Source organism: Trichoderma atroviride, chromosome 7 (genome assembly GCF_020647795.1).
Source record: "Trichoderma atroviride chromosome 7, complete sequence".
Taxonomy (NCBI): Eukaryota; Fungi; Ascomycota; class Sordariomycetes; order Hypocreales; family Hypocreaceae; genus Trichoderma; species Trichoderma atroviride.
This window is the reverse complement of record NC_089406.1, coordinates 2,724,761-2,751,619: the sequence shown is the minus strand read 5'-3', so window position 1 is coordinate 2,751,619 and position 26,859 is coordinate 2,724,761. Positions and strand designations below refer to the sequence as shown.

At 50.6% G+C, this 26,859-nt stretch overlaps 8 protein-coding genes across 9 annotated transcripts; 3 read left to right on the top strand and 5 right to left on the bottom strand.

The window, feature by feature from the left end:
• Positions 1 to 6,499: 6,499 nt before the first annotated feature.
• TrAtP1_012904 (uncharacterized protein) lies at positions 6,500 to 6,820 on the bottom strand (the record flags this gene model as incomplete). The annotated part of the gene is made up of 1 exon (XM_066115711.1): positions 6,500 to 6,820. The coding sequence occupies one exon, from the start codon at positions 6,818 to 6,820 to the stop codon at positions 6,500 to 6,502; it is 321 nt and encodes a 106-aa protein (XP_065971810.1).
• Positions 6,821 to 8,610: 1,790 nt separating this feature from the next.
• On the top strand, positions 8,611 to 9,141 carry TrAtP1_012903 (uncharacterized protein; the record flags this gene model as incomplete). Its single annotated transcript, XM_014088229.2, has 1 exon — positions 8,611 to 9,141. One exon carries the CDS (start codon positions 8,611 to 8,613, stop codon positions 9,139 to 9,141), a length of 531 nt encoding a protein of 176 aa, XP_013943704.2.
• A 1,663-nt stretch (positions 9,142 to 10,804) lies between these two features.
• On the bottom strand, positions 10,805 to 14,689 carry TrAtP1_012902 (uncharacterized protein). Of its 2 annotated transcripts, XM_014088595.2 has the most exons (3): positions 14,205 to 14,689; positions 13,660 to 14,118; positions 10,805 to 13,585 (listed from the first exon to the last, which is right to left on the bottom strand). In XM_014088595.2, the coding sequence occupies exons 1-3, from the start codon at positions 14,242 to 14,244 to the stop codon at positions 11,913 to 11,915; spliced, it is 2,172 nt and encodes a 723-aa protein (XP_013944070.2). In that variant the 5' UTR covers positions 14,245 to 14,689; the 3' UTR covers positions 10,805 to 11,912. The 2 variants fall into 2 exon arrangements, with proteins under 2 accessions (XP_013944070.2, XP_065971809.1); XM_066115710.1 differs by having other exon boundaries at positions 10,805 to 14,118.
• Positions 14,690 to 15,037: 348 nt separating this feature from the next.
• On the top strand, positions 15,038 to 17,680 carry TrAtP1_012901 (uncharacterized protein). Its single transcript, XM_014088262.2, has 3 exons — positions 15,038 to 15,597; positions 15,659 to 15,707; positions 15,868 to 17,680. The coding sequence occupies exons 1-3, from the start codon at positions 15,376 to 15,378 to the stop codon at positions 17,568 to 17,570; spliced, it is 1,974 nt and encodes a 657-aa protein (XP_013943737.2). The 5' UTR covers positions 15,038 to 15,375; the 3' UTR covers positions 17,571 to 17,680.
• Positions 17,681 to 17,884: 204 nt separating this feature from the next.
• TrAtP1_012900 (uncharacterized protein) lies at positions 17,885 to 20,509 on the bottom strand (the record flags this gene model as incomplete). The annotated part of the gene is made up of 3 exons (XM_014088594.2): positions 17,885 to 18,604; positions 18,674 to 20,070; positions 20,407 to 20,509. 3 exons carry the CDS (start codon positions 20,507 to 20,509, stop codon positions 17,885 to 17,887), a joined length of 2,220 nt encoding a protein of 739 aa, XP_013944069.2.
• Positions 20,510 to 21,730: 1,221 nt separating this feature from the next.
• TrAtP1_012899 (uncharacterized protein) lies at positions 21,731 to 23,294 on the bottom strand (the record flags this gene model as incomplete). The annotated part of the gene is made up of 3 exons (XM_014088290.2): positions 21,731 to 22,556; positions 22,637 to 22,936; positions 23,050 to 23,294. The coding sequence occupies 3 exons, from the start codon at positions 23,292 to 23,294 to the stop codon at positions 21,731 to 21,733; spliced, it is 1,371 nt and encodes a 456-aa protein (XP_013943765.2).
• A 279-nt stretch (positions 23,295 to 23,573) lies between these two features.
• Positions 23,574 to 24,848, bottom strand: TrAtP1_012898 (uncharacterized protein). The gene is made up of 3 exons (XM_014088593.2): positions 24,535 to 24,848; positions 24,231 to 24,440; positions 23,574 to 24,164 (listed from the first exon to the last, which is right to left on the bottom strand). The coding sequence occupies exons 1-3, from the start codon at positions 24,751 to 24,753 to the stop codon at positions 23,739 to 23,741; spliced, it is 855 nt and encodes a 284-aa protein (XP_013944068.1). The 5' UTR covers positions 24,754 to 24,848; the 3' UTR covers positions 23,574 to 23,738.
• A 119-nt stretch (positions 24,849 to 24,967) lies between these two features.
• TrAtP1_012897 (uncharacterized protein) lies at positions 24,968 to 26,785 on the top strand. Its single transcript, XM_014088592.2, has 2 exons — positions 24,968 to 26,039; positions 26,100 to 26,785. Exons 1-2 carry the CDS (start codon positions 25,217 to 25,219, stop codon positions 26,618 to 26,620), a joined length of 1,344 nt encoding a protein of 447 aa, XP_013944067.2. The 5' UTR covers positions 24,968 to 25,216; the 3' UTR covers positions 26,621 to 26,785.
• Positions 26,786 to 26,859: the final 74 nt, after the last annotated feature.

Below are 26,859 nucleotides of genomic sequence, written 5' to 3'. Positions count from 1 at the left end.
AGCGACGCTTAAGATGAGTGCATGACTCCCCTTTGCATGTCTTGGCGGCCGTATATCCGACGGGGCCTGGGCCTTGTTCCTTTGCAATGCCAGCCGCGGCTGCGCTGCAAGAGAGCGAGAGAGATTCGTATCATTCGCGCAGCCTCTTTGGTCCTTTGGCTGCGCGTATTCTAGGATTGTGCCCCCAGATTCTGATTCGTGAAAGCCACAGCCGCCAAAGTAGCATCCCGTCTACTATTACACTATTACAACCCTGCGCCGGCGTGTTCAACGCGGTAGCACTCGGTACTTGTCCGCTGGAATCATACCAGTTCCATGCTATTGGTGAGAAATAGAAGGCCTTGGAGGTTGTGGGTGTATTGGACGACATGTGTGTGCTGCGGCTTGCTTGCTTGCTTGCTGCAGTCCAATCCTCCTACACTATGCCGCTTACAAGCCTTGTTCCCCGGCGCGAGGGTTTTGAAAAAAAAAAAAAAAGAAGAAGAAAAGAGGGTGCCCCAGTGATATCCGCGCGTGCCTCATCTCCCAATACTGCAAAAATGGCCGTTTAGATGCTTTCCTCGTTGAGAAGCGCTGCGCTGTTTCTGCGGGATCCACTGCCCTTATTCGGATTCTGCTAGATGATCATATAGTAACCCGCGGCCTAAGATTGGAGCTTATTTTCTAAATCGGATGGTACATCTCACGCCCTCACGCGTACTATTGCCGCTATACGTATACGTTATGCGTCAAAAAAGACAAAAAGAAACAGCCGATCCCTGCGGTCAGATCGGAGCCGATATAGGGATGTAGACCTGCCTAACAACATGGCGGGTTTAACGGCGGAAACAGTGCTGTTACAGGGCCCGGCCAATACATTCCTTCGGATAGGGAACGTGTCCAGGCAATCCCAGGATGGCGGTGCCTCCGTCATATGTGATAGGGGAGTTTTCAGGGTGCATGTCCTTGTAATGTTGTAGGTATGCATCTGTAGTTGACAGCTCGTATCTAGCAATAACTGTGACAGATTATATAACAAAAGGGACAAAAAGGTTATACATCTATAATACAACGTTGCAGCATCTAATAATAAGCCAGCTATACAACAACTGACGCAAAACTTATCAATCATGCAGCCTCTCCTTCAATCTCGGAAGCAGATCATCGCTCAATTCAGTTCTGCGCAAGTAAATCGGAAATGAGCCAACCCTCTTTGTCCGCTTCCAGGCTTCAGCCCCCAATCACAGAGACAGCCACCGCAACAAACACCACTCCCCACCAACTCCAGTATGCATAAATACTACCGTATTCGACCGGGTAATTTACAGCGTCGGAAATACTTGTAGTACCTACCAAGGAGTGCACAATCGCAATGGCAAAGAACACTTGGAAATTTGTTCCCCCACAGAGTGAGTGGTCGCCCATGTCATGACTCTCTTGTGCATGTCACAAGGAGCGGCGAAAGTCTATCATCTCCCATAAGAAGAGCAACAAGATCCACGTATTGGTTGTGTAAGCTATTGCGCGAGCACGAAAGACGTCATGGTAGGAAGGTGAGTAGGCAGTGTTGCAGTTGCTGCCTGCATGTAGGTTTCATTCTCCAAAGCCGAAGATGGCGATAGTCAAGGAGCCGAGAACGCAACCGACCATGAAGATACCGTAGACAACCATGTCAAGCATGAATTCGGGAGTCAATATGCCGTAAAGAAGCTGTGACAGTGTTTTATATACATAAATACCATTGAGCCTATACGAGAGTGGAACATACACCCTATGGAGGGCAGTTGAGGATATCTGGAACAGCAGTTTCGAAGCCGAGACTTGTTTCGCGGATAATACCTGTGCTGAGACGCATCCATGTGATATCAGCACTTGACAAAAATACTGATACATCTGAGTCGTCTTTAACTACCATACCAGTGAGAAGGAAACGAAGCCGGCATTGGCTGCTACAGGAGGTTGGTTTTCATGCGCCGTCCAAAGGCTTCTCATGTCCCCATCATACGCTCTACTGCATCCTGTTATAAAGACGTCAGATATAAAGGATGTATAACTTTTTGATGCTAAAGCTTTACGTCGTAAAACTGTGCGCTTGCTGCATAGACACAGCATCTTTTCACGTCGGAGTCAAAGGGAAACTCTTCGATATAGCTCATTTTGCTTCTAGTTCTCGTGATAACTGACTGCTGAAGTCGAATCCAGCCAAAACGAGATGCGAATACTTTAATAGCAATATTTGTCAGGGCATCTAACGCTGAACCATCTTTCTCCTATCGCCAAAATGGTTAGAGGCGTAACGTTTGAGTAGTCTTGTAGGAACTGATTCCCAGAGGTCTTATAGTACGAAGAATATGCTCTTCGATGGAGATTTCTCAGTTACGTCTAATGTCACCGAGCTGCATCTGGCTGAAAATCGCAGGGCGACAAACTTTCTTTGCCATCTTGACCGAGTAGGTTCCATAGCTCAGCAAACCAGACTTTCACGGGCAATTATTCGACTTTGAGTAATCCTTTCGGTCTCGTAAGGGTAAATGAATATATAACTATTGACTTACTGTGATCTAAAAAGGATGTCAAGTCGAAGAGAGATATTGTACAGATATTCAAGAATGCAGCAAGTCATCTACTTAGTCGTCATTACTCCAAAGGCCTCTGAACTGGACAGAATGTGAACAAACACATGTCTTTCCAGCATATTTTCCGTCCCAGCTGCTGTGGTAACTGCCAGGACGAGAAGTAGAAAAGCCGCCGTTGTGCTCATGACGTTTTCGTGGGTTTCAAACTTGTTGGCAGGCAGCACAATGATTGCAGAAAATTGTAAAGGTGAGAAATCACAAGAACAGCTGCACAAGCTTCTGCTAAAGTGTAGCACCAACAGTGATACTAAGAAGTTTCTACCAGCCAACGCGACTCTTTGGCCACACCGTGGCCACAGAAGCATGTTGAAGAGCCTTAAACTACCATTCAAGGCCAGCGTTGCCATCAGTAGAACCTATACAAGCCTCACGTACTGCTCTACTAGAGCCATAAATTTGAAAACCTGCTCTACAAATACCCTCAGCGGCTGAACGCCATTTTGCCTCTCCATCTCATAAGCCCGAGCTTTTTGAGTCGCCTCAGTAGCTTCGTCTGCATTGAGACGATTCGCCAGGTTAGCTTCACGCTCTTTCAAGACTTGAGTGAGTATCTGCTGGCTGAAACAGTAGCCTGTTGGATATCCCAGAGTCAAGATGTATCGCGAGAACGTCGAATTGAGGTTTTGTCACGATCAACAAATAGGGTGTGAATTCATAATACAATGGTGTATTTCAGTATCTGGAAGATGCAGCTAACATATACTGCGATTAAGAGGGTAGCCTATTGAAATCGTGGCTAAACTCAAGACAACGAGCCGGATCAACATCAATAATCTCTCGGCAATGGCAAGACTAAAGTAGGCCTCTACGATATGCATTGTAGCGCCCTTCTTTCTAAGACGCATGATGTTGGATGATCGCGTGTAATGCTCTATCAGCGCAAGTTCCTACGGATATCTTCGTCCCAAATTACACGTATCTGGCTTTTATGCTTGCGAAACGACTTGACTTTATCACAGCTATCTCAGAAAATCTACACAATTCATGATCCATTATATACTAATCACAGTAGCGCCGAGTCTTCATATTTGATTGGTATTAGCTTTGCACTTTCTCATCAACCGGTGATTTTCCTGGAGAGCACTCTTTACTGAAGATCGAGAAGCATGAGACGGTTGCGATAATCAGCACGTAGGACGCATCAACGAGAAGAAAATTGAGGGTATCAAAGTCGCATGGCTATATTGCGGAACGCACATATTGGTTGTAAAATATTCGAATCTTGCAAGTTTGATATGTTCTCCACTGACTTTTCTAGACATGATGTAACAATGGCTGAGAAACGGAACAAGCGACAGTATGAGTGATTTAGTTACTTCTTCCATTGAGAACAATCCGAAAAGTTAGACGAGAGAGCGCAGGTTGATTCGAAACTCTTTTTATTTCGTCTCTACGGAAGTACCTCTTCATTCACTGACAAGTTGTTGAAACCTCCAAACATAAAATACCCTATCCAGCCAGCCAAACATTTTTACTCGTACCAACAGGGCATCATCGGTTCTTTATCATGATTCTTCTTGCTACAAGTTTTAATTGTCATAGATCTTCTCATCAAGGGCATCTTTCCAACATTCAAGAGGCCAGCCTATCATCACCCATACTCTCATGAAACAGGACATACGACACAAACCTTTCCAATGGCGTTTCTTCAAGCCGCACACCAAAACGACGTGGAATGGCAGTATCCGTTTAAAATGTCTACAAATATGTAGTTCAAATCCGATTCCAGCCTTGGATGGTTTCTTTCCATCGCTATCTGGCAGCTTCTACTGAGTCGAATCTATGGTTATATACTTAGATAAGCAAACAAGAAGAACAAAGACAAGTTTTTTTACATGACTCCTTGTATTTATCAATCTTGTATCCGTACATCTCATTACTGAAGCTGCAAGCACCCTATTGCGTGCCTTGCCTTTATATCCAAAGCCCTCTGACGAGGTATCTTTCACTGCTGGCACCCCAGCAGCAACATTATTATTACAAACATGAGGATCCCTTACTTCGCAATGCATTACCAACCCGTTTTATTTGAGGGAATTCCATAAATAATAACAACTTAATATCCTACATAGACATTATTCGGTATGTGGTATTAGCACCAGTCATCATGATCCATGGGACTTGCCGGTCGTTGGATTCCCATACACGCTTGTGAAAACAGCATAGTGCACTATAAAGGACTCGCTACTTGGAAACCTCAGCGATGAGAACCACCAGGAATATATTCTCATCTTTATCTTTGAGATACAATTGACTCGGCGATTTTTATCTTTGAACAACACCAATTAAGACCATCTTTTTGGCGCATATAAGCGTAAGGTCACAGGAATTCTTCTGGGCAAATCTTCGTCGCACGCTCGTAGCTGACAACCATGTCACTTATACGAATAAATATTATGCCGGAGCATGTCTTACTGGCGCGCTACCTACATGCCCTTGATGATTGGGGCATTCAGTAGACGGACGATGGAGGGCAAACTGTGGTCTGTATCCTGAAGCTGAGATGAAGACCAACGTCGCACCAGTCACTGGAAGTATATAACGCGACATTTCACAACAGCACTTGACTAACTTTCCACGTCACAGCCTCGGCTCATATAAATGACAGCCGTCAGTGGCGTGCTTGCTTTGCTACGTGCTTCTCAGGTGCATGACGCAACATGCCGCAGCGTAAACGAAGAGAGAGGTGCTGTGTCGCAAAGGTGCAATATAGGATGGCGTAGCGCCAAAGCACAAAGACAAGGCAGTTTCGATAGGCTCGGATTTATGATTCAGTAACGCAAGATACAAACTCTAGTCACATGTAGAAGCGCCGCTGTCACACAGCAGCTCTGTGAGCGATCGGTTGCTATGGTCTCAGTGGCGGTCATTTGACTGGTTGATATTTGAAACGGATCAAGTACTTCAAGTAGCTCTCAGGAGGGTGTCTTGGACCAACGAGAAGCGATTCCATAGAATTTGAGGCCGAAGAAGTTCCATCCAGAGAGGGTGTGAAGCCTTGTTCTGGAATAGCCTGACGAAATCACCCGGGGTACGTAGTTTAAGGTAGCGAATACGAAGAATCAATATGTAGAATGCCTAGTAGAAGCGAGTCATTTTTAGCAGCTCTCGCTCCTTGTCCAATCTGAGCGGCCATGCACGTATATATTACTGGGGATGCTCGACGCACATGGTAGATCTTTTTCTTTTTGCTCTTGTCAGGCCTGTGGAAAACGTAAAGCTACAAGAGAGAAAAGGCTGTCATGAGGCTTTCCTGTGGTTACATGGCGTTACCAATGGGATCAAACCTCCTGCAAGCTGCTGCAGGCCGGAGGGTGGTTTGCATAAGGGCCGCTGCAGAAGATCCCGCGTGCACATCCGATGCAAGGCGGGACGGAACAGATATGGCTGTAAGGCTTGATGCAGTGTTACTCGGTACGCGAAGAAGGGCTATAACCTTTGTTGCGTGCAATGCAGAATGATATACCTATTTTGTATTTTGCATCATATTAGCATAGCAGAGAATGGAACAAATGTCTCGTCCCCCAGAGAGATGTTTGCATGTTCATCCCATAAACGCTGGCGGGGAAATACAACCATGGAACACCGCCGCCAGCCAGAGGAGTAGGCGAGTAAATTCAGACATGTCAGATGTGACGATCGATGAGGGACCAGATCCCAGCGCCGCGGAGAGGAAAGGCAGGGGATTCTATGAGAAGAGGAGAACCTCGGACAAACGGGGGAGGGTAGAGCGCATCTCAGACAGGCTCTTGCATGTGTCTGCGCACACCCGTCGCATCCAAGATTCTCGCGCGTGGGTCAAGGCACGGCACTGAGCTGAGAGGCATCTTGGTGTATAGCCATCGTTTGACGGATTGATAACATGGCAAGGCCTTGCAAGGGCTTCAGGTCGTACCGCGGAACGGGCGATACCGCCTTTCCGTGGCGGGCGTAACATGATGAGTCGTTGTTGGAGGCTTTGGAGTAATATATTGGAGATGGAGGTGAGGGGCGGCCTTTTGCACTTGTGGCTGGGGATAGAAGAATGGGTGGTTGGACAAAATATCGCGGCGGCCAGAGGCGGCGCTTTCTGGCGTCTTGAGGGCTTGGGGGCACGAATGTGGCGTCTGGTAAGCGAAGTCGTTGGAGACGGGAGAAGTTGAGTCCGGCCTGTAGTACAGGATGTTGAACGTTGGAAGCCATCGTGATGGAAAGTAGAAGCACATGTGCCAGTGGTCGTAGAAGACGATGGAAGATGCGCCAGCTACTATGGCAAGAGGGGAGACGCTCTTTCCCCAGTGCTGCGGAGGGGCCCTCGTGATCGCCTCGACTTTTCCACTGCCCTCGATCTTTCTTCCTCCTGCCTTCTCTCTTTTGGCCTGTCTGCTCGTAATTAATTCTCCCTCCCAGCAGCGCTAGGCGCTGACCGGCACACACCATCTTTCGGCCGTTTGCTTTCTGTCCTGGCTCGATACTGGGCTCATTCCCAGCTGCCTTTCCGGTCGACGATAATCGGTGTCTTAATAACGTTGGTTCCGGCCTGTTCCGCCCCTGCTCCCAAGAAAGACGCTGACGGGCGCTTTGCAGCGCCTCGGATTGACCAAGAGCAGTTCCGCATCTCGCAGACTGATCTGATACGACCGCCATCTCCAGCCAAGTGAGCGTCAATAAGCCGACAAGTCTCGGGGAACTTCAGCTGCGCTTCAGCTTCAAGCAACGACAAAGCTCGAGCACTGTCTTTACATTGCTGACAACCCGGGATCAGCATCCTGCGATACTTCAGCTTAAAGTTTCAGCCTTCTAGCTCGGCCCCCCTTGTCCAGCTTCTTATCGATGATCAAGAGAAACACGGTGCCAGGCCAAGTCCATCTCGATGGGCGGAGTTCAAAACAGCCCCCAAAAACTTATTACCCGGCGTGCAGCGGTTACCCCTGCAGTGAATGCATGCTGGCAGCCGTCACCGATCAAACGGCTTGGAGCTAGATATTCGACGACGCTTCTAGAGCCATGTGATTGGTAGCCATTCACAGCCATTTGAACTCTGAATCCTAGCCGCATAAACATGATAAAGTAGCTCCCGCGGCATAAAGCCGGCATGCTTCAAAAGGGGTCCAAGATTTGATACTGGCTGGCTTCATTCACCAGCTGCTTTGCGGCTGCTTGACCTTGACGTTGCAGGCTGCTTAACCACAGACTTGCACTTACAGAGATTAGTGGAACGTGGGGTGGCTACAGTGAGGTACAGGTTGTACCGCTCATTCACCCTGGCACAGATATTTGGCCGCCCGCGCCGCTGGAATCGGGGGCAGCTTTCAAACGGACCATGGGCCTAGTCGAGCCGCCGCCGTGAGCATCCGTTTGATCAAACGGAGAATGCAGGCCCGGTGAATGCGTTTCTTTCCATCGCCAGCTTACGTCGCCGTCGTCTTCGCCATCATCGCCATCATCGCCATCATCGCCGTCGCAGAGTTGCGGCCTCTTGACTGTTGCGACTCTAGCAGTGACGACGCCCACCAGCCGCCGGCCGAAAACAACGACCGCCTTTCCCCCCCACGATCCTAATTCTCCAATCACAAGCTCCTTGCTGCACCAGACAGATCCCAGGATTAAAGGCCCGCGCCAAAACCTGGCCACGCCGGGGGCTCGGTCTCAAACCACTCGCGCGCCGCCAGCTCTCAATCCAACCTGCGGCGTTATGCACATCACTGCCGTCATCATCCCGAGACCATGAGCCTCTGTGCATTGGACTTGCCGAACCAGACGCTGCCGTCACTGCAACCTTCATGCACAATATTATCCTCTCCCTCCTTTGCAGCCCTCGCCGTCTCGCGAAACAGTCCATCTACCGTCCTTTATCACCCTCGCTACCGACACCACCGCCGTCCACTGCGTCAGCCCCGACTCCAACACTACAGATCTCCATCTCTACATCTCTCCACCGCTGCTGACCTCGTTACGGCCACGGGTGGCTCTCTCTGTCCAAGAGGCGCCGTAGCGCCTCGCTCGACAGCCAGCCATGGCCACTTCCAATACAATACCAGATACGCAGTTAGGGCTCAGTGCCGAAGAGATCCAGCTACTTCGGCAAGGTCAGGCCGCGTTGGGAGGCGGCGCAGGTTCAGCAAGCTCTCGGGCCGCCAGCAGAGCTAGCAGCCAGGGCCTCTTGATGCTAGACAGCTCATCACTTTCAGCTCTGGGGCGATACTTTGACCGATTAATGGCTGGCATCGAGCAGAACATCCGCTACCTCAGCGAGCAGGCCCAAATGTTTACACAAGTTCAGTACGACCGAGCCGGTAACATCATTGATGGCGCCGACGCCGAAATCGCACGATATGCCGACATCTTACGGCAACTCGACGAGCTCGAGGTTGATTTCGATAGGATAGCCCATATTAAAGAAATCGTCAAGGGATACAGATCAAGGGTTGAAACACTGGAAAAGGATTTAGAGAGTAGCGGTGGCGGCTCGTCAAATCGACACAAACATTCGTCTTCACATCACCACAAACACTCTCACAAGCACACTTCATCTCGCCACAAGTGAGGCAAGATTGAAATGCCACCACCTTCTTTTTATCCACCAGGCTGGAGCTAGCGCCGGCCTTACAGACAAATATCATCAATGTCGAACCATACGCTGTGTGCGGGTGTCTGCCGCTTGGTCACCGACGAGTTGTCAAGGGAGGTCCTATCACCACACAACAATCTCGGTACAGGGTTATCAATGGAAAGGGAAAACGGATATTGCAAAAAGGGAACAAAAAACTCGTCTTGAGATGCCTAAGCAGGCAGGATGCAGTTGTTGTAGAGGGGGATTTGTATATTCTCGAGGTTGCGGGACTACAGCCGCGAAATTTCCTCAAGATGGGTGAGGCCTCGCGGCTAGGCAAGAAAGGAAAAAGCCTCACGGCTCGTCATTTCAGTATTGGGTTTGGGCATTCTTGGCTTTGAGGCGTTGAGACCTGCGATTTCTGCTTATTTTGATGTTTTTTTTTTTCCTTTGCTCTTTTCTTCACTACCATTCAATCGCTCACTCCACACGCTTGGATTTTTTTTCTGGATCTACCAATTGTTTTATTATGCTTTTTTAAATGGGATAGGGGAGCTGAGAATATTGCATTGATGTACGTTTGGGAGCAAATTTGTTTACCAGGAGCGAAGAAGCAACAGGAATCTTTTTCTCTATGATACCGGAATACGGCGTTTGTGGTCATTTTACAATCTGCTCTTTATACCCTTTGGAAAGATTTGGAAGGATGCTGTTTTCTTGCCAGGTATCGGCAGAAACAGAGAGACACGAGCCTGCTTGGACCATGCCTATGGTGCTTGGATTGCGGCACGAGCAACAGCGCAGCGACCCGGACGTGATGCAATGCATTCGCCTCCCCGTGGAGAGAGACCGCCTCTCGGCCATGCAAGCAGGCGAGGCGGTATGCATCAAATACGCAGCTCCAGAGCCGTGCGCTGTGAATCATTAGCATTAGCAGGATTATTAAGACGTAATACGAGTTGGCGCAATGGATCCCGTATATGGGCGACAGCGCAACTTTTTCTCATTCTCTCCTTCCTGTGCCCCCTCTTCAGTTGGTGACTGTCAATTTCGGTGTAGACCAGGTTACTGGTTGGTTGTGGAGATTCGGTCACCGCATCAATAGCTGCATGAATCACTCGAGCCGACCCAATGGACTAGGTAGAAGACGTGTCTCTGTTGACTGGAGCTGGGAAAGCTGGCTAAATGGATTGGACGGATGTTTCGCGGTGACCAGTGATTGGGCATTGAATGGGCAATGTCAGAGCATCTGGTTCGTTCGTTCGTCGTGCTTCACTTATCTTTTGCCTTCTTTTCAAAGAGGAGGCGTGGGATGCATTCTGCATGTCCTAAAGACTGCTGATAGCCTTGACTTTATATCTAGCCACCCATCCATCCATGATGATTCAGCATGGCTAATCCAATCCCTTTTGCAGTTCATATCTCTCACACACACTCAATCTGCCTCGATTCAACTCTTGCATAAAGTACAAGATAAAAAGCGTATCGTTGATTCGTCATTGTCCGATACCAGAAATTTGAAGTATGTAAAATAACCAATGAAAAATCGTCTACTAGGTCTTGTTTTCATTCCATTCAAGGAGTTTATATGTGCGTTCTATCTAAACCCATCCGCCAAGCTAAAAAAAAAAAAAAAAAAAAAAAAAAAAAAAGTCATAGACATGTTTCGTGATATCTGAGGTACCTACATCAAACACCTAAAAAAAAAGCAAACAAAAAAATAAAGCACAGGCAGCGATATGACAAAAACAGATATCACAAATACTCCCCTAAGTTTTTGTAGAATGATGTTTGTGGATTGTTTCTCTCTCTCTCTTCTGTCTGTCATGCCTCTCCTGAAAAACGCCCAAGCCAAAAACTCAAAAAGATCAAACCAAAAAAGAAAAAGAAAAAACCAAAAGCCAGCCAAAAACAGAAAAGAAAGCATACGCCAGCTAATAAACCAGCCAGCTTGACAAAATTCGGACCCTCGCGCCACATTTCTTCATAACGGGATACAGGAAAAAGAGGGGAAAACACACAAGATACAAAGTTTACATGAGAAGAAGAAAAGGGGGGAAGAGAAGTGAAGAGAAGAAAGAGAAGGGGAACAAATTGAACTCCAATCCCTGGGGAATGTACTGTCCGCTGAATAGCTTCTGCGTCTAATGCGTCTTTTCACTTCTCGCGAAGATGGAAAAGTATAATGAAAGAACCAAGTCAAACGCTTTTGTTTGGATTGTGGCTCTGGCTCGTGTCCTCGAACTCGTCTTGGCGCAAAAAAGACAAGAATGAATACAAAGAGCGACCAAAAAGAAAGAAGAAGGAGCTAGTGATTAAACGAGGTAACACACGGGTTATGAACTCGTGTTGATGCAGGCTTTTAGCATGGTAAATGGTTCCGTGCTAGAAGAGGTGGAAATATGCGTGTCCCGTCGTTGCTATTGTTATCAAGTGTCGCAACACGATGCATCAGCCGCGGCAGCGGCAGGAGCAACAATAAACGAGGTCAAAGGTAATGTACGGTATCCATATATGTGTAGTTTGGGGTATGATGTCGATGATCAATCAGTGTTGTGCAATGCCATGCATGAGAAAGAATCCTGAAAAGCAACCCCCCGACCAAATAGGGGGTTCAAAGCAGATCCAAAGCAAAACAAGAAAATCCAACCAGTCGTTATGAAAAAAAAAAAGTAGCAAAAGCAAGAAATGTCTTTTTCACCTTTTCCTTGCCCCTCTTTTTTTTTTTATCTTTTTTTGTAAATCCTTCACCACCGCCAAGCTGCCTAAACCTGCGCGATGCGTCGGGTCCGAACCAAGAAGGGACTCGGCATCTCGTCTCGCTCCGGGTCCCACACGGCCACCGGCTCGTGTCCGGAGCTGACTACACGATCTCGGTGCGGCTTCGTCGAGGCCGCGGCCCTCTTGGAGCTCACGTTCTCGCCCAGCGGTATGCCCGGGACGCTCAGGGGACGGCCTCCAGCGCGTGCCTGCTGCAGCTCGACCAGTGTCCGGCCCTTGACGTGGTTCTTGGTGGCTGCCACCTTGCTATGCGCAGAGCCGTCCTTCTTAGATGACAACCTGCGAGACGTGCTGGACGACGCGGACGTGGGCGACGGCGTGTTAGCCTCGCTGACATTTTTCGTCCCCGTGAGGTTAGCGACGGAGGGAATCTTAGTCAACCGGCTGACTGGAGAGCGCGATCGCGTGGTTGGAACAGAGGTGGCGGCGGCCTTGGAGACGAAGCCACTTGACTTGGTTCCGCTGGTTCTCAGACGAGAGGTAATGTTAGAAGCCTTCTGCGAGGAGAGAACCGGTCGATCTTTGTTCGTAAAGGGATTGTTAATCGATGAACTGTTTGTTGATTTATGTCGCGTCGGCGAAGAAGGAATAACATCATCGTCGTCTGAGTCTTCAAAGGCTTCTCGCAGATCCCAGTTTTCCGCTCTAGAAGCCGAGTTCGCCGCAAAGATGTTACCTTGGTGCGTCGGGACCTTGCCGCGGCGGCGCGGAGACAGTGATAGCGACGCAATGGCCACGGGGGGCGAGTCCATCTCGATATCCATGGGAGTGCCGTGGGGGCCGGCATACGTCTGGGCTCTGCTATAGGGTGTCCGCGCTGTTCGCTTGACTTCCTTGTTAAAATCTGGGCTTTCGGCAGAGTAAGAAAGCTCTGTGATGTCGGTGGTGGAAGGGAAATCGTCGCCGCTCCCGTCAGCAGACGATGTTTGCGGCTGGTCAGATCTCGCGGCGGGGGAGTCGATAATTTGCACGTCCTCTGTCGGTGGTGATGGTGCTCTCTTGCGGATTTTTTCCAGTTCTCTCTCCACGCGGCTCTTGACTTCTTCGTCGAACTGCTTCTTCAGCCTCTCTACTTCGGCGTTAATCTGTCGATCAATTTCCAGTCGTGCTTTGACCTCCCACTCTCTTCGTATAGAGGCGTCCAGCTCCTCACGCATTACGTGCTTCTCCTTATCCATGCTGACCAGTCGCAAGTTCAGTGTCGCCTCCTTTTCGCGTAAAATCTCTTCGCGCGCCTTAAGCGCTCTGTTCAGATCAACGACCTCTTTCTCTTTCCTCATAAGCTTCACAATTGGGTTGTTGAGCAGCTGTGCGGTGTCCGGTCTCCTATCGGGGTTGACCTTGAGGCAGTCTTTGATGACGTGGTTGAGTTCGGCAGAGTACATGTCCGGCAGGGGATTAATTCTGCCATCCTTGATCTTCTGAATGAGTTGGAAATGCGTCTTTGCGTTGAACGGGGGCTCGCGAGCGCAGAGTTCGTAGATGATGCAGCCCAGTGACCAAATGTCTGACTTGAGCGTGTATTTTTCGGCTGCGCAGATCTCGGGCGACATGTAGAACGGGGTGCCGACATAAGTGGAAGCAAAGTCCTGCGACTTGATCATCTTTGACAGGCCAAAGTCACCCAGCTTGACAGAGTTGTCTTCGCCCAGAAACACTATTTTACAGAACGGTCATATCAGTTAAATGCTGACCTCCAACCTTTGCAACAAGCTTATCATCTGCTCTCACCGTTTTCAGGCTTCAAATCTCGGTGTAGGATCGTCACGGCCCCCGCCGGCGGCTTCGGAGCACCGGTTCCAGACGGATCGAGGACATTGCCGCCAACCTCCGGAGGGTCGATTCCGTAATGACAGCGATACAGCGCCAGAACCAGCTGGCTAAAGATGCTCCAGACGAAGCTCTCCTGCGCCCGCTGGCCCTTTAGCTGCAGATCCTTGATGACGCGCCCAAGATCGCCGTTGCCGCAGTATTCCATGTATAGGTGCAGGTCCTGGCTCGCCTTGAGGTGCTCGCGGTGGTAGTAGGCGACGATGTGCGGATGGCGGAGATGCGACAGGATCTGGAACTCGGCGTGGAGCTGCTCGCGCTCTTTCTGCGACATGCGGAGGTAGGAGATTTCCTTGCGGCACATGATAAAGCCATCGGCCTTGCGCCGGACCTTGCGAATGATGCCAAAGGAGCCATGGCCTGGATAATGACGCAATCTTAGCTGGGGGCTCTCAACAGTCAAACGCAGCGGATGCTTGTATTCATTCGTCCTCGGAGCCACTCACCAATCTTCTCCAACGTCTCGTACTTGTCCTCGTATGACATGGTGAGCGGTTCTCACGGTGGTACCAGCGATGGTTATCTGTATTCGAGCCCCATAAAGGAACCGTTCTCGACCACACGACCGGGAGAGGAGAGAGAGGAGAAGAGAATAGAGGGGTGGGATGGAATAGAGAGAGTATAAAAGAAGCCAAAAAAAAGAAAGAAAAAAGTATGATGTTGCTATTGTTCTTCCTCGTACTGCTAGGTTAGTTGGTACCAAAAGCAAAGATGCTAAGTGGAGGGGGGCAAAGCTTGTTCTGGTGATGCTGTTTCAAAGGCGGAGGGAAAAGTTTACAAGGGAAAAGGTTAACACAATGAATGGACAACAGAGCAACGAGGCTTGAACCACCTAAATGGGGCGTCTTCCAGCTTAGCCTCTCGTACAGTAAGAAAAAAAGGGTTCCAAACCCAAAAGAGCTGGAGCGGAACCACCAGTTGCTGCTCTGGCTGTGCTGAAAACAAAAGGCAGCGCTCGTGCGTGCGCTTTTGCTTTGGATGCGCCCAAAAAGGGACCCTGGTTCCGCCAATTCGTCGACGCTAAAGGACTGGGGGCCCAAGTCAGTTGATGTAAACAGTGGACGCCGGTGCCATGGCAACGGGCCCAAAGAGGAAAGACCCGCGATATAGCCGCCTATCGATAATGCAGAGCCAAAGTCGCGGCGCCACCTGCCCCGTCGTGTGGCTTGTCAGCCAGAACGTGGCGCAATTATATGAGATGCTGTGAAGCGGTCTACGAGACGACGGGAAATTCAATGAGCTTTAGGGTAAGGCAGGCAAAGACGACGTGGTTGTATGGCCTATAACCAGCATTATTCTATAAGAAGAGTAAGAATATGTAATTGATGCAAAAAACAGACATGTCTTACACCAAAGACCGGTGGGCCCTTCCTTGTTGGCAGCTCCGATGACATCCAAGATAAGCGGCAAAATTATCTCCGTCGAGAAGCATTTCGCCTTTTTTAGCCACTTTACATAATCCTCACCTCTTATTTCAAACTGCTTCTTATAACACTCAAAGCGACATTGAAATCACTTTCCATATCATCCAAGTCTCTCCTTGCGTTGCCCCCTTTTTTCTTCTTCTTCTCGGTTTTCCCTTGTTTTTCTTCTCAGGCATAAAAAAAGTAGTAAAAGATGGTGCTGGGAAAGCATGAGCTGGAAGGCAAACTGGGCGAAGAGAGCCTGCTGATAAAAAGCGGCGTGCTGCGAGACGAGAACCCCCTCGACACGAGTGCGCAGTTTCACGATTTCCTGCTGGCATGTCGGCAGGGCGATTTGCAGAAATGCCAGCAACTCATCTCCATGGGCGTCAATATCAACGGCAAGGACAAGTTTGATTACACGCCGTTGATTCTGGTGAGTTTTGCGTCTTGTCGGAGTTAACGGCGGGGAGAAGTTGACGATGAGGAACACTTAGGCTAGCTTGTGTGGGCATTATGAGTTGGTTCAGGTTTTATTAGAAGCAGGTACGTCTTATTTCATCTTTATTTGCCTTGTCCTGTTTTTTTTTTGTTAATAATCAATCTCTCGTCAATGCTCCTCATAACATATCCACCGAACCCCTCCTCAAGCATTAAACTCAACACCATGAAGAGCTCACTCACTCATACATCTCACCCACTACAGGCGCTCTCGCCGAGAGAAACACATTCCAGGGCGAGCGCTGCATCTACAACGCCCTCAACGACCGAATCCGCAATCTCCTCCTGCAGTACGACTTCTCCAAGAGCTCAGATCCCTATGTGTATTGGTCATCACACATTTCCACTCTACTGGGCCGGCCGGCTCCGCAGACGGCCGACATCTCGCTCGACGCCGGCAACCGGTCCTTCAACCTGCACAAGTTCCTGCTGGCCTCCCGGACGCCGTATTTCCGCCGGAAACTGGAGGTAGCACCGGAGACCACGCTGTATAAACTGTCGTCGTCTATTCCAGTGGAGGCGTTCCAGATTGCCGTTCGCTACATCTACTTGGGCGACTTACCCAAGGATCTTGCTCCGCCAGGAAGCGCCACCACCGAGGAAGAGGTTGCCAAGGGCTTGGATAAGATCAGCAAGCTGCTTGAAATCGAACAGCTCTGGGAGGCCATCTTGGTGGGCAATGATCGCAGATTAGCGCGGCAGCGGTACGAGGATGAGGTTGAGAGAGCAAGGAATCAGATAGGAGACTTTTTCCAGCGGAGCATTGTTGGGCACAAGATGGTTGTGGACATTGACAGGGTCGACGAGGTCCGATGGAAATACGACAACTCCATCTTTGCAGACATATTGCTGCGAGCTGACGAGCCTGATACCGCGGACGAACAAGCCGATGACCACAAGGATTCAACATCAAATGGCTACATCAGCACCGGCATACCCATTGGCCCGTCACAAACAACCAACGGCACCAAGAAGACGCGCAAGTCAGTGCTATATCCCGCCCATAAGGCCATGCTCATCCGCAGCGAATACTTTGACAAGATGTTCTCGGGCGACTTCGTCGAGTCCCAAAAGTCCAACCATCTTCACGTCGTCACCGTCGACTGCCCGCCCGCCGTCCTGGAGCTCATCCTCTCATTTCTCTACACCGAAACAGCCACATGCCCCCTCGAACACGCCTTGGATCTTCTCTACGCTGCCGACATGCTCTTCCTCGACAGCCTCAAGAACAAGGCCGCCGTCGCCATCAGCACCCTCGGCAGCGGCTCCAAAAACGCCCTCATCGACCGCACGCACATTGGCAATGGTGAGAATGGTGAAATCGTAGAGGTAGAGCCCATCAATATCTACGACGTGATCCACGCGGCTTGGGACCTGAGAGTCCAGCGCCTGGAGGAGTTTGCGGCGCGATACCTGGCGCACCGTCTAGAGTACTACATTGACGAGCCAGATTTCCACGAGCTCATCAGAGAGAGCGCAGAGCGTATCCAGAAGCGTGAAGAGACGGATACCATTGAATTGCTGGACGACATCCGGTACTACCTCTCAGAACGCTTCCGCCTGCGCTTCGAAGACGCCGGCCTCGAAGACATGATGGACGAAGAAGGCGAGATTAACGCGCAACTGGCCGCGGCGCTGGCAGACGGTGCACCAGATGCTCAGCCTGAAGAAGCAAAGAACGGGTTGGAAACTGATGCCGCCGTCAATGGCGAAACGACAACTCCTCATCACGCTGCTGAAACAAAAAAGAGCGAGGATGACAGCACCCAGACTGGAGAAGGAGGAGATGCCATGCGAACGTTGGACGGAGAGACGGCAGAAGATGAATTTGCGTCGGATGCGATTAATTATCAGATTCTGCTGCAAAAGATTGATGCCATGCTGGAGGGCTTGAAGCTGGATGCATGAGTGGGACACGGGCGCACGCGTGCATGATTGTATTTATACATGGGATACCGAGTCGATTCATGCAATGCATATATACACATCGTTTTCTCAATCTACCTTTTGACTCTCTTGCTGCTCACGTCTCTATATGTCAAAATGGTCTACATGTAGAATCTGTATACTTCAACTTTACACTTGAAAAGAGCGCCACCGCCTATCGCTAATCATCAAAATCACAGGCATCTAATAATACATCTCAGTAAAAAAAAAAAAAAAAAAGCCTCGCTCGTAATTCCACTATACAACTACACACTAGATAGCAAAACAGACTTGCTTTAATACTTGACAAGCTTCACCCTCGCCTGCAACCCCTCCGGCAAATCCTCCAACTTCACCAACCCCAGCTGCACACAATCACCCCAGAAAAACATGGCCCGCTCCTGCGCATAGCTCAAGTAATCAAACTCGTCCGCGCCAGGCTCCTCGTCAGCCGGGTTCCCATCAAGACCAGGCACTTTAGCCTGCACGATGCCCCAGGCAATCCACTGCGCGCTGTTCGCCGGCTGCCACAGCCTGGCCTCGTCAATGAGCTCCCGAACCTGCTGGTCAATCTGCTCCTCGCGCGCCTTTTCGACGGCGCTCCAGTCCCCGCCGGGGTAGCGAGCGTCGAGCATAAAGTCGACAATGGAGCTGCTGGACGCCGTCGGCTGGAGAGATGGCGTGGCCGTGCCGCTGGGAGCGCCGCTGTCGACGGGCGTCATGCGAGGTGTCGAGCTGGCGAGCGGGAACTGGGGGCGGTGGTCTACATATGCCCTGATGAATCGCTTCTGCTCTTCTAAGCTCGGATAACGATCGGCGTGGCAGGCAAAGGGAGCCACGGGGTCGTGGTAGTTGTACATCCACTCTGTGAAATGATTGGCAAATTCGTGTCCAGCTGTGTTGGGGCCTGCGTACTCAAAGTCAATGACGACGAGCTGTTTGTGCTTGTTGGCAGGCTGAAGGAGTGGTGATTTTTCATCATCAGGGCGGATCCTCAGAATATTGCCGTATTGAGTCTGGAAAATTGAGTCAGCTTTGGCAAGTATATATATAGATGGATGAAAGAAAAAAGAAGGAATCCTTACATCGTTGTGCGCAAAAATAAGCCGGTCCTTGAGAGCCCTCTTATCCTTGTAGCAGCCGTTCAAATAAGCTCTGTATCTCATCACTACATCTTTAAACTGTTCCCAAGGCACTCCGCACACATAACCATTAGCTTTCCAAGCTTGCGCAGCAGAGATTCTTCTCTCTCCTTCCGGGGTATTGTCCAACTCCTTATCCAAGAAACTGGTGATGCGGCCGACATTATCCAGCCACTGGTCCCAGTTCTTCCAGACAGAAGGACCATTCTCCCTTTCGTGCACCAGCACTTCGATTCCCTCGTGCAGCTCCCTCATACGCTTCGCAATCTGCCTCGATGTCTCCGGCTCTCGCAAATTCAGCGGGGTCAGCGTAAAGGCATTGAAAAACTGCTCGAACCGGCCATTCTTAAAGGTTCCCAGCAGGCGCGGACCAATCTTCTTGCGCGCAAGTCGCTGCAACACTTGCAGCTCATTCTCTCGGTCAATGAGATGCTCCACCTGTGGCCCATACACTCGAAGTAAGACTTTTGTCGGAGGCTTCCTTCCATCAAGCTGTGGGAGCCCAGCCGGCGGAGTGACGACATATACGGCGTTTGTCAGAGCACCGCTCAGTCGCTCCACCGCCATGGCCTCGCCGCTGCCAAGAGGAATACGGCGCCAGCCTTTGAGCCTCAACGTGTGAGCTATCCGCAGGATCTCATTCTTGAAAGTAGTCCATGCCTCCTTCTCTTTTTCAACCTTGACCGAAAGATCCTCCGCGCTGGCGCTCCCTCCAGTGTAGCTCATGGTCTTGGAGTTATCAAGCCAAGCGTCACAGCTGGGAACGATAGCATCGCCATCAACATAGTCGGTGTCGGAAGAGGCCGTGCGGTGCAAAGACGTGCGCGAACCTGGTCGGCGGTGCTTGGGACCGATTCGCGGGCTGTATTTCGGTAGCGAAGTAAGTCCTATGGAAGCCATTGACGTCTCCAAGATATGCTGCAAGCCGTCAAAAGAGATGTCGCTCGACTGTGAGCTCGTGGAATTCGATCTTTCGCGCGAAGGCTGGCCAGGAGACTCAGCCGCAGCCTTATCTGTAGCCGCAATGGTCTGGTCGGATGGCGGTGATTTCGACTTGCGCCGACGAGGCTTCAGCTTCCTCGTGGCCATCTTCTTGCGCTCGCGCTCCAGCCATTCTCCAACCTGCGCCAATATCCTCTCGCTCTGGTGGTTCCGACGGTGGTTATGGTGATGCGACGTCAGTGCCGAATCCTCCACCGGCCGCAAAGCTGGCGAGGCGCTCGCAGAAAGCCGGCCGCTGAGTCGACGAGTGGGGGCCGTCTGCAGACTACGGCGCTGCTTGCCGTGATGCGAATCATCTTCAATGTAGTCCTCGGGGACGGGGTCGGCAATCTGCACTGCTGTGACGTGTGTAAGCCCAGGGCCGGCAAAGTCTTCCACATCTCCGTCTCCCGATTTTTACCTCATCGGCCTATGATAACACGACGAGAAAGGCGCCCAAAGGAAATCGCACGCAGAGGTCCATAACGTATTCACCCCACCAGCTTGAACCCCGCTGCATCAGGCGAGCTTGTCATGATAGTCGCAGCATCGCAGCACCCAAAAGCCACCCAAAGTCCCCCTTGAGGCATTGTCCAGTCTACAAACGAATATTTCCTCGAGCGCCCAAATTCGTAGATCAAGGCAACGTAGTTTCCTTCGATTCTACTGGCTGCGAAATCATATTGTCCACGTACCTTTGAGAGTGCCGCTGGCAGGCGGAGTTCGAACTGCTTCGTCGTCGGCCTTGAGAGCCGAGCGCAAAGGCGTCGGAGGGTGCGTGCCTGGCGTTTCGGCCATTGGAGCGAATGCAAGGGAGGAATTTCCTGCAAAGGTCGCGAGAGAGGAATGTGGCAGCTGTGTGTCTTGGGCTTCGCAAAGGTTCTAAGCGAGGACGCGAACGAGTCGTCGGTCGTGGGGGTCTCAGAAAAGAGAGGGTCGGAGAGAAAGTTGCAAGTGGCAACAAGTCGTTGCTTCTAGATGACCGCTAGTTTCACAATGAATATCACCTGAATGGCAATAACAGAAAGAGAATAAAATCAAGACTGCGTCTAAGAGAAAACGAGAAAAGAGAAAGAGGGGGAAAAGAATGAATGTGTGGAAAAGAAAAAAAAGGCCTGGGAGCGTACGACAGCAGCGCTCGTGACCAGTGACGGTAATTTTTGGCTGGGGGTTAAACAAGCTCGACAAAAGGCCTAGGACGGTCTATGCGAACGCCACGTTATTCTGTGTTACCCAAAAAAAAAGGCCCTGATAAGGGATCCAGGATTCGAACTAGGCCTGACTGTTAGAGGAGGGATCCTCAGGAGGCTAAAGCGCGAAGGGACCAACCAAATGACGTACGGGCAGCACCGTGGCTTTGTCTCTGCGCCGACTTGCTCACACACGGCTCTCTTTTTCACGTTTACAACTGGCTTCCACGTTGTTTGCACGTTATGACGATATAATGTTTCCATCTAGAGAGTTTGAGGCGTCGTACCCCGGCCCGTTGCGCTGCCAAACTGCCAGTATAGGTTCAAATGGTGGCAGGCCAACAAACTTGAACTAGTAATAGAGTACACACAGGTAATCCGTACATGTACGTAAATGCATCCAGCTGCAGACATGTGATTTTGGGGGTCTCTCTACATGGACCTACCCAAGACGGATAGAATCGTCCAATAGTAGCACCACTAACTCTCACTTGATCCCAACAAAACACAAACCCAGCCTCCTTTTCCCTCTCTTCTGCTGCACAATGCATGTTCAATCAGCAAATAGCCCTGACGGCCTCTTGTCTCTCGGTCGCCGCAAGAGGAAATCTCATGCGTGCCTCCAAGGCGCTGAGGCCTGTCCCCCAAACCCACTTTTTCTTATCTCGGCAAGGGACGGTTTTGCTGCTCGCGTGCGCACTTAATCCCACGCCAGTCCATCAGTTCTATTTCGTTCTATTGGCTCTAATGCTGTGACGGCTCTAATTAGGCGTAGCAAACAGTAATCGTCTACACCGAGACAAAGAAAAAGCGACAAAGCGAGCTGCCTTCAGACCCAGTCCTCCTCGCTAGCAGCCAACCAGTCCCTCGTCACCTCCACTCCCTCGTTCCTCATGGCCCATGCAATCGCCTCAACAACATCGTCGACAACCACCGCGGGCTTGTACCTCGGCTCTCTCTGCGCCGCCGTCTCTTTCCACACTCCAGTCTTGACCAGAATCGAGATCCATTGCGTGCCGTCGTCGGGCGCAAACTCGTTGGCGCCGCGGATGTCGCTTTCCGGGTTGTCGCCAATCATGTACACTCTCTTCAGCGGGCGCTTCTTGTCGCCTTGGCCGCGGTGATTCAGCAGCCTGTCGTGTGCGTATTGGTAAGTGTGTCGGAATGGCTTGCCCAGCGCGCTGAACTGCAGCTCGGCGCCACCCGTCGATGCGGCCCACACGCCCTTGAGCGCCTCGACAAAGGCGCCAGTGCCGAAGCGGTTGACGGGGTATTCCGTCTTCCACAGCAAATCCAGGTTGGAGATCCAGATGGGTGGCTGGCCGTCTTGCTGCCATCCATTGTTGGGGAGTGACGAGTTGCCGTTCTTGTCGGAGATGGTGCCCAGATAGCCGCGATGCGAGATGAGCAGATCGTGGATCACCTGGATGTCCAGGGACCAGTCCCTCGGGTCGTTCCAGACAAGGATCTGGTCAATCTTGAGCGCATTTGCCGGTACGTCCTTGCTGTAGGGATCGATTGTGTTTGATACAATCTTGCCGTCGGGAAGAGGCCTTGATTCCTTGTGAAGACTCTCTCTCAAGTTGTCAAACGGATATACCTTGTCATTGGCTTCGATGATGTCTGCAGGTGTCACGGCCCTTTCAAACCCGTATCTGCGCCCGCCTCTGTGTCAGTATGTATGTATAGCTCTTCTACCCAAGACGTCACAAGGGGGGCATGGGTTGGCACCGACTCATTGGCTACCCTGCGAGCAGTCTCTGGGTGAGATCCCGTAATCAGCACCGTCCCCTGCTTCTTCATCTGCTCATCCCACCCTCGCATCGGCGTATGCGACAGGATGATCCTGTTGCGGATGACGTCCTCGTCCTCCGACATCCCAAGCCGCTTAGACAAGGATCTGAACTTGGCGTCTTCATGACTGCCGCCGCCATTGGTGAGGAAAACATATCGAGCATCATGCGTCCTAATCTTCCTCAGCATCTCGCGAGCTCCTGGAATTGGCCTTGAGCCCTGGTACAAAACTCCATCGATGCTGTGAATCCGCTATGATTAGTTATAAGCCTGCAATTAGGTACTCTGTATGACCATTTGGACCATGACGGGGGTAAAGCATATTAGATGGGGGGTTTTTGGAGAGCTTCATACTCAAAGGCAAAGGCAATCTCCGATAACGCCTTGTGCGCATCGCCATTCACTGCGCCCTGTTTCACAGTTGAAGGCGATTGAATCTTTTCGCGTAATGATGATGCAACGTGAAATCCTCGCTTGCTTGTGCTTGATCGAGTTGCACTCACGCGGAAGCTGCTGAAAGCCGGCGATGGCTGGGCGACAAAGCCAAGCTGCGACCCAGGGATCAGCCGGCATCGGCTCAACACCCTCGCGCGCGACATTTTTGGTGTATAAAACCGCTCAATCTCGATCGCAAAGATATCAGTAACAGGTGCTAGAGTAGAGTTGCCGCTGAAACTGTGCCAAAGACCCGGCGCTGTTAATCACAGAATCTCAGTTGTAATTGAAGCAGGTTTGAGAAGCCGCAAAGTCGCAGCCGCCCGATGCTGGCCGGGGAGCTCCGTATCTCCACAGTCTAAATCTCCCCGCGATAGTATAGATAATCCACGCCCGGCGTGACTCAACTTGACGAGACTTTTTCCATATTTCTTTGGGTAATTCGTCTAATATTCACTTTTGCCAAGAATAATAGCATGTTCGTTGTATCAAGATTGAGTGGTTAATTGCTAGACAGGCATCCTTCACCCTTCTATGGCTTAGTGGTACACTACTTTTACAAGTCCTTTTATATTGCGCTTTTCCTTTCCGTCATGGCATCAGTCGTTTTAATGGCTTCTCTTCCAGTCATTCAAGTGATCGGTCAACAGCTTCGCACCCTCTTCCGGTGAGTGCTGTCGTCCCAGAGCCTCCACAAAGTCGCCATCGGGGTCCATCAGGTAAAAGTAGATGCTGTGATCGACCAAGTAGTCCTGTCCAGGCTTGACGTCTCGCGGCGTGCTAAAGTACACTCTGTATTTCTTGCACATCTCTTTGATTTCATCGTAGGTGCCTGTCAGGCCAATCAGGTTGGGGCTGAATTCAGCAAGGTAGTCCTTGAGCGCTGCAGGGTCGTCGCGCGCCGGGTCGCAGGTCACGAAGATGGGGAGCAGTCCGTTGTTGGGGATCTTGGCATCGACAATCTCCAGCATGCGGGCCATCTTGTCGAGCTCTTCCGGGCAGATATCGGGGCAGCGTGTGAATCCAAAGTAAACCTGTCAAGATAAAATCAAGTTAGAATCTCGTCACATGTTGTACTTGCTCATTGTTTGCTTGCTTACCAGTGAATGCTTGCCGCGCATCATTTCGTCGGTAAACTTCTCGCCGTTCTGATCAATAAGCTCGAAGGGTCCTCCGACTTTGGGACGGCCAACGCCCTTGGTTGTCTCTGCCACTCTCTTTCGCTGCATGCGCTCTTTTTCAAATTCAAAGTACCACACCAATCCACCACATGTAGCCACAAACAAGATGGCTGCCTTCCACGAGAAGGGCTGCGCAAGAAGTCAGCACTTTGTAGCTCACATCGTTGGCTTGAAGCCGCCGAGGCTGCTCCAGAGCCTTTAAAAACCAAGAGATTTCTCATACCCCTGTGCTATACCGACTCTTTGCTTGCTCGATTGTCTTGTATTTCGTTCGCTTCTGTGTAATCGGCTGTCGGGACTGAACTGGCACTCGCGGGAGGACAGGCCGAAGCTGCTTCGGCTGGAATGCGCTGCTGGAGATGCATCGCTGGCATTGTTGCGCAGGCAGCTTTCGCAGGGCGCCTTGAAGGGCCCTTGACGAGGCAAACATTGAGTGCGACATGGTTTCTGCTCTGATTGTCGCTCTGCGCAGCTTCAGTGTAGAGACTGAGGCCGAGGAATCCTGCGCCAGCTTCTTAAATATCGTCAGATGCTGCCCCACCAACGCTGCAATTGAGCAAGTTGTTTAATAATGCGACTAAGACCTGCTGCCGCCGGATATCTGCCGAAGTCGATCCAAGATGCCCATCGTGGCGCTTAGTCAGGCCGAAATTCCATCTACAAGCAGTATACGGCTTTTGCTATACATTGTCCCCTTCACATATCTCAAAAACACTAATGTGAGGCGATTGTTGTAAATTTCTGCGGTCATATATTTCTGATTCAAAGATCAACGTGGTTTGATTGTCCGTGTCAATTGTATTGTGTACCTATTGTACAGAGGCCAGGGTGACGCAGCAATTGTTTGTTGGCTAGGGGACAATTCATCCAAAGGCGGCCGTATTCTCATTTACAAAGCCTGAACAATGGAGCCCTCCCGGGGAAGCGCGGGGCCCTACATCATGGAAACGCGATTCGAGCTCATCGATGAGGATATCAAAAGCGAGAGCGCGGTGAATTCACCGATGCCGCCTTTTTCTGAGACCATCCCGGCGTTTAAATCCTCGACTCCCTTGCCTTCCACAGAAACAGCAGAAATGACAGATGCACCACCACCAATGGCTGGCCCAACATCCGCTGCTAAAAAGAAGAAGGGGACGGCCTCAACCGTTAAAAAGGCCCCCAAGCGCCCCAAATCAGTGCGGGAGCCTAAAAAGCCAAAATCTGCAAAGTCGACGGAAGCCAACAGTACCGCGGCAGAGGATGCATCTGATGAAGACGACGAGTCTGATAATGGGCCATACTGCCTCTGTAGAGGACCGGACGACCACCGCTGGATGATTTGCTGCGAGAGGTGTGAAGACTGGTTTCACGGAGAGTGCGTGCATATCGCCAAGGACGTCGGCGAGAGTCTGATTGAGAAGTTCATCTGCCCAAACTGCACGACGGACAACCTCATGACACTCTACAAGAAGACTTGCACTCTAGGCTCGTGCCGCAAAGCAGCTCGCCTCAATCACAGCCCACCAAGCGTGTTTTGCTCGGACGAACATGCTCAGACATGGTGGGAGCGCATGCTGGCCAGACTACCCAAAGCGAAAGCCAGAGCCGCGCTCAGCGATGAGCTCTCTCAAGAAGAATTCATGGCACTGCTGAGCAGCGATCTTGCGACAATTGATGGGGATGGATCCTGGACTCTGAGAGCTCCCTTTTCAGGCCAAAAGTCAGAAATGAATGGCGATGAGATTGGTATGTGTTTGTATAGCTTGTGCCATCGAGACTTTCTTCTCTTACTAACAACTTTCACAGGGATTGAAGAACGTCTGGCTCAAATATTAACAGAAGAAGAGAAGGACTACTTGGCTAAAAAAGCACATGCTAGATTCAAGCTGGCCGAAGAGACACTTCTCTGCCAAAAGATGATTACCCTCGTCGAACTGGTCCAAGATCGCCGTCGAGCCGCCATCAACGCGGGCTTATTTGCGGAGGATATTTGCGGCTACGATCAGAGACTTGATACCATTTGCGCACGAGACGCTTTTGCCGCTTTTGTCAAGTCGCCCGAAGGTGAGGCCATCTTCCAGGCATCAAAAGTTGGAGATCCTCTCGGAGAGGGCGACGAGGTCAGGGGCATGTGCGAGCGCAAGCGGTGCAAGATCCATAGCGGCTGGCATAAGATGCTAGTGCAGGCTGTGAAGTACCAGATTAAGGAGTTGGCAGACCAGGCGGCGGAAGTTGGCGAAGATGAGAGAATTCTGAGAGAGGCCGCTGAGGAGAGATGGAGAAGACGGCAGGCCGAGCAGAATTGGGTCGAGGTGCTTGATGGATGAGGACGTGCCTCTATATGCCTTTAATGAAGGGAAACTTGGTCTGGTATAGGAGTTTTGGGGTTTTAAGCGAGATTTAAAAAGAAAAGGGCTCTTAATGAAGCCTTTTTACTTGTTTTTATATAGGTATATAATACTACCTACGGCGTGCCATGATGCACCAAAAAGATAGACATTCGAGTTCGAGTTATCATGACGTGATATCCCTGTGGCCGATGAATACAATGCACTCGACACTATGA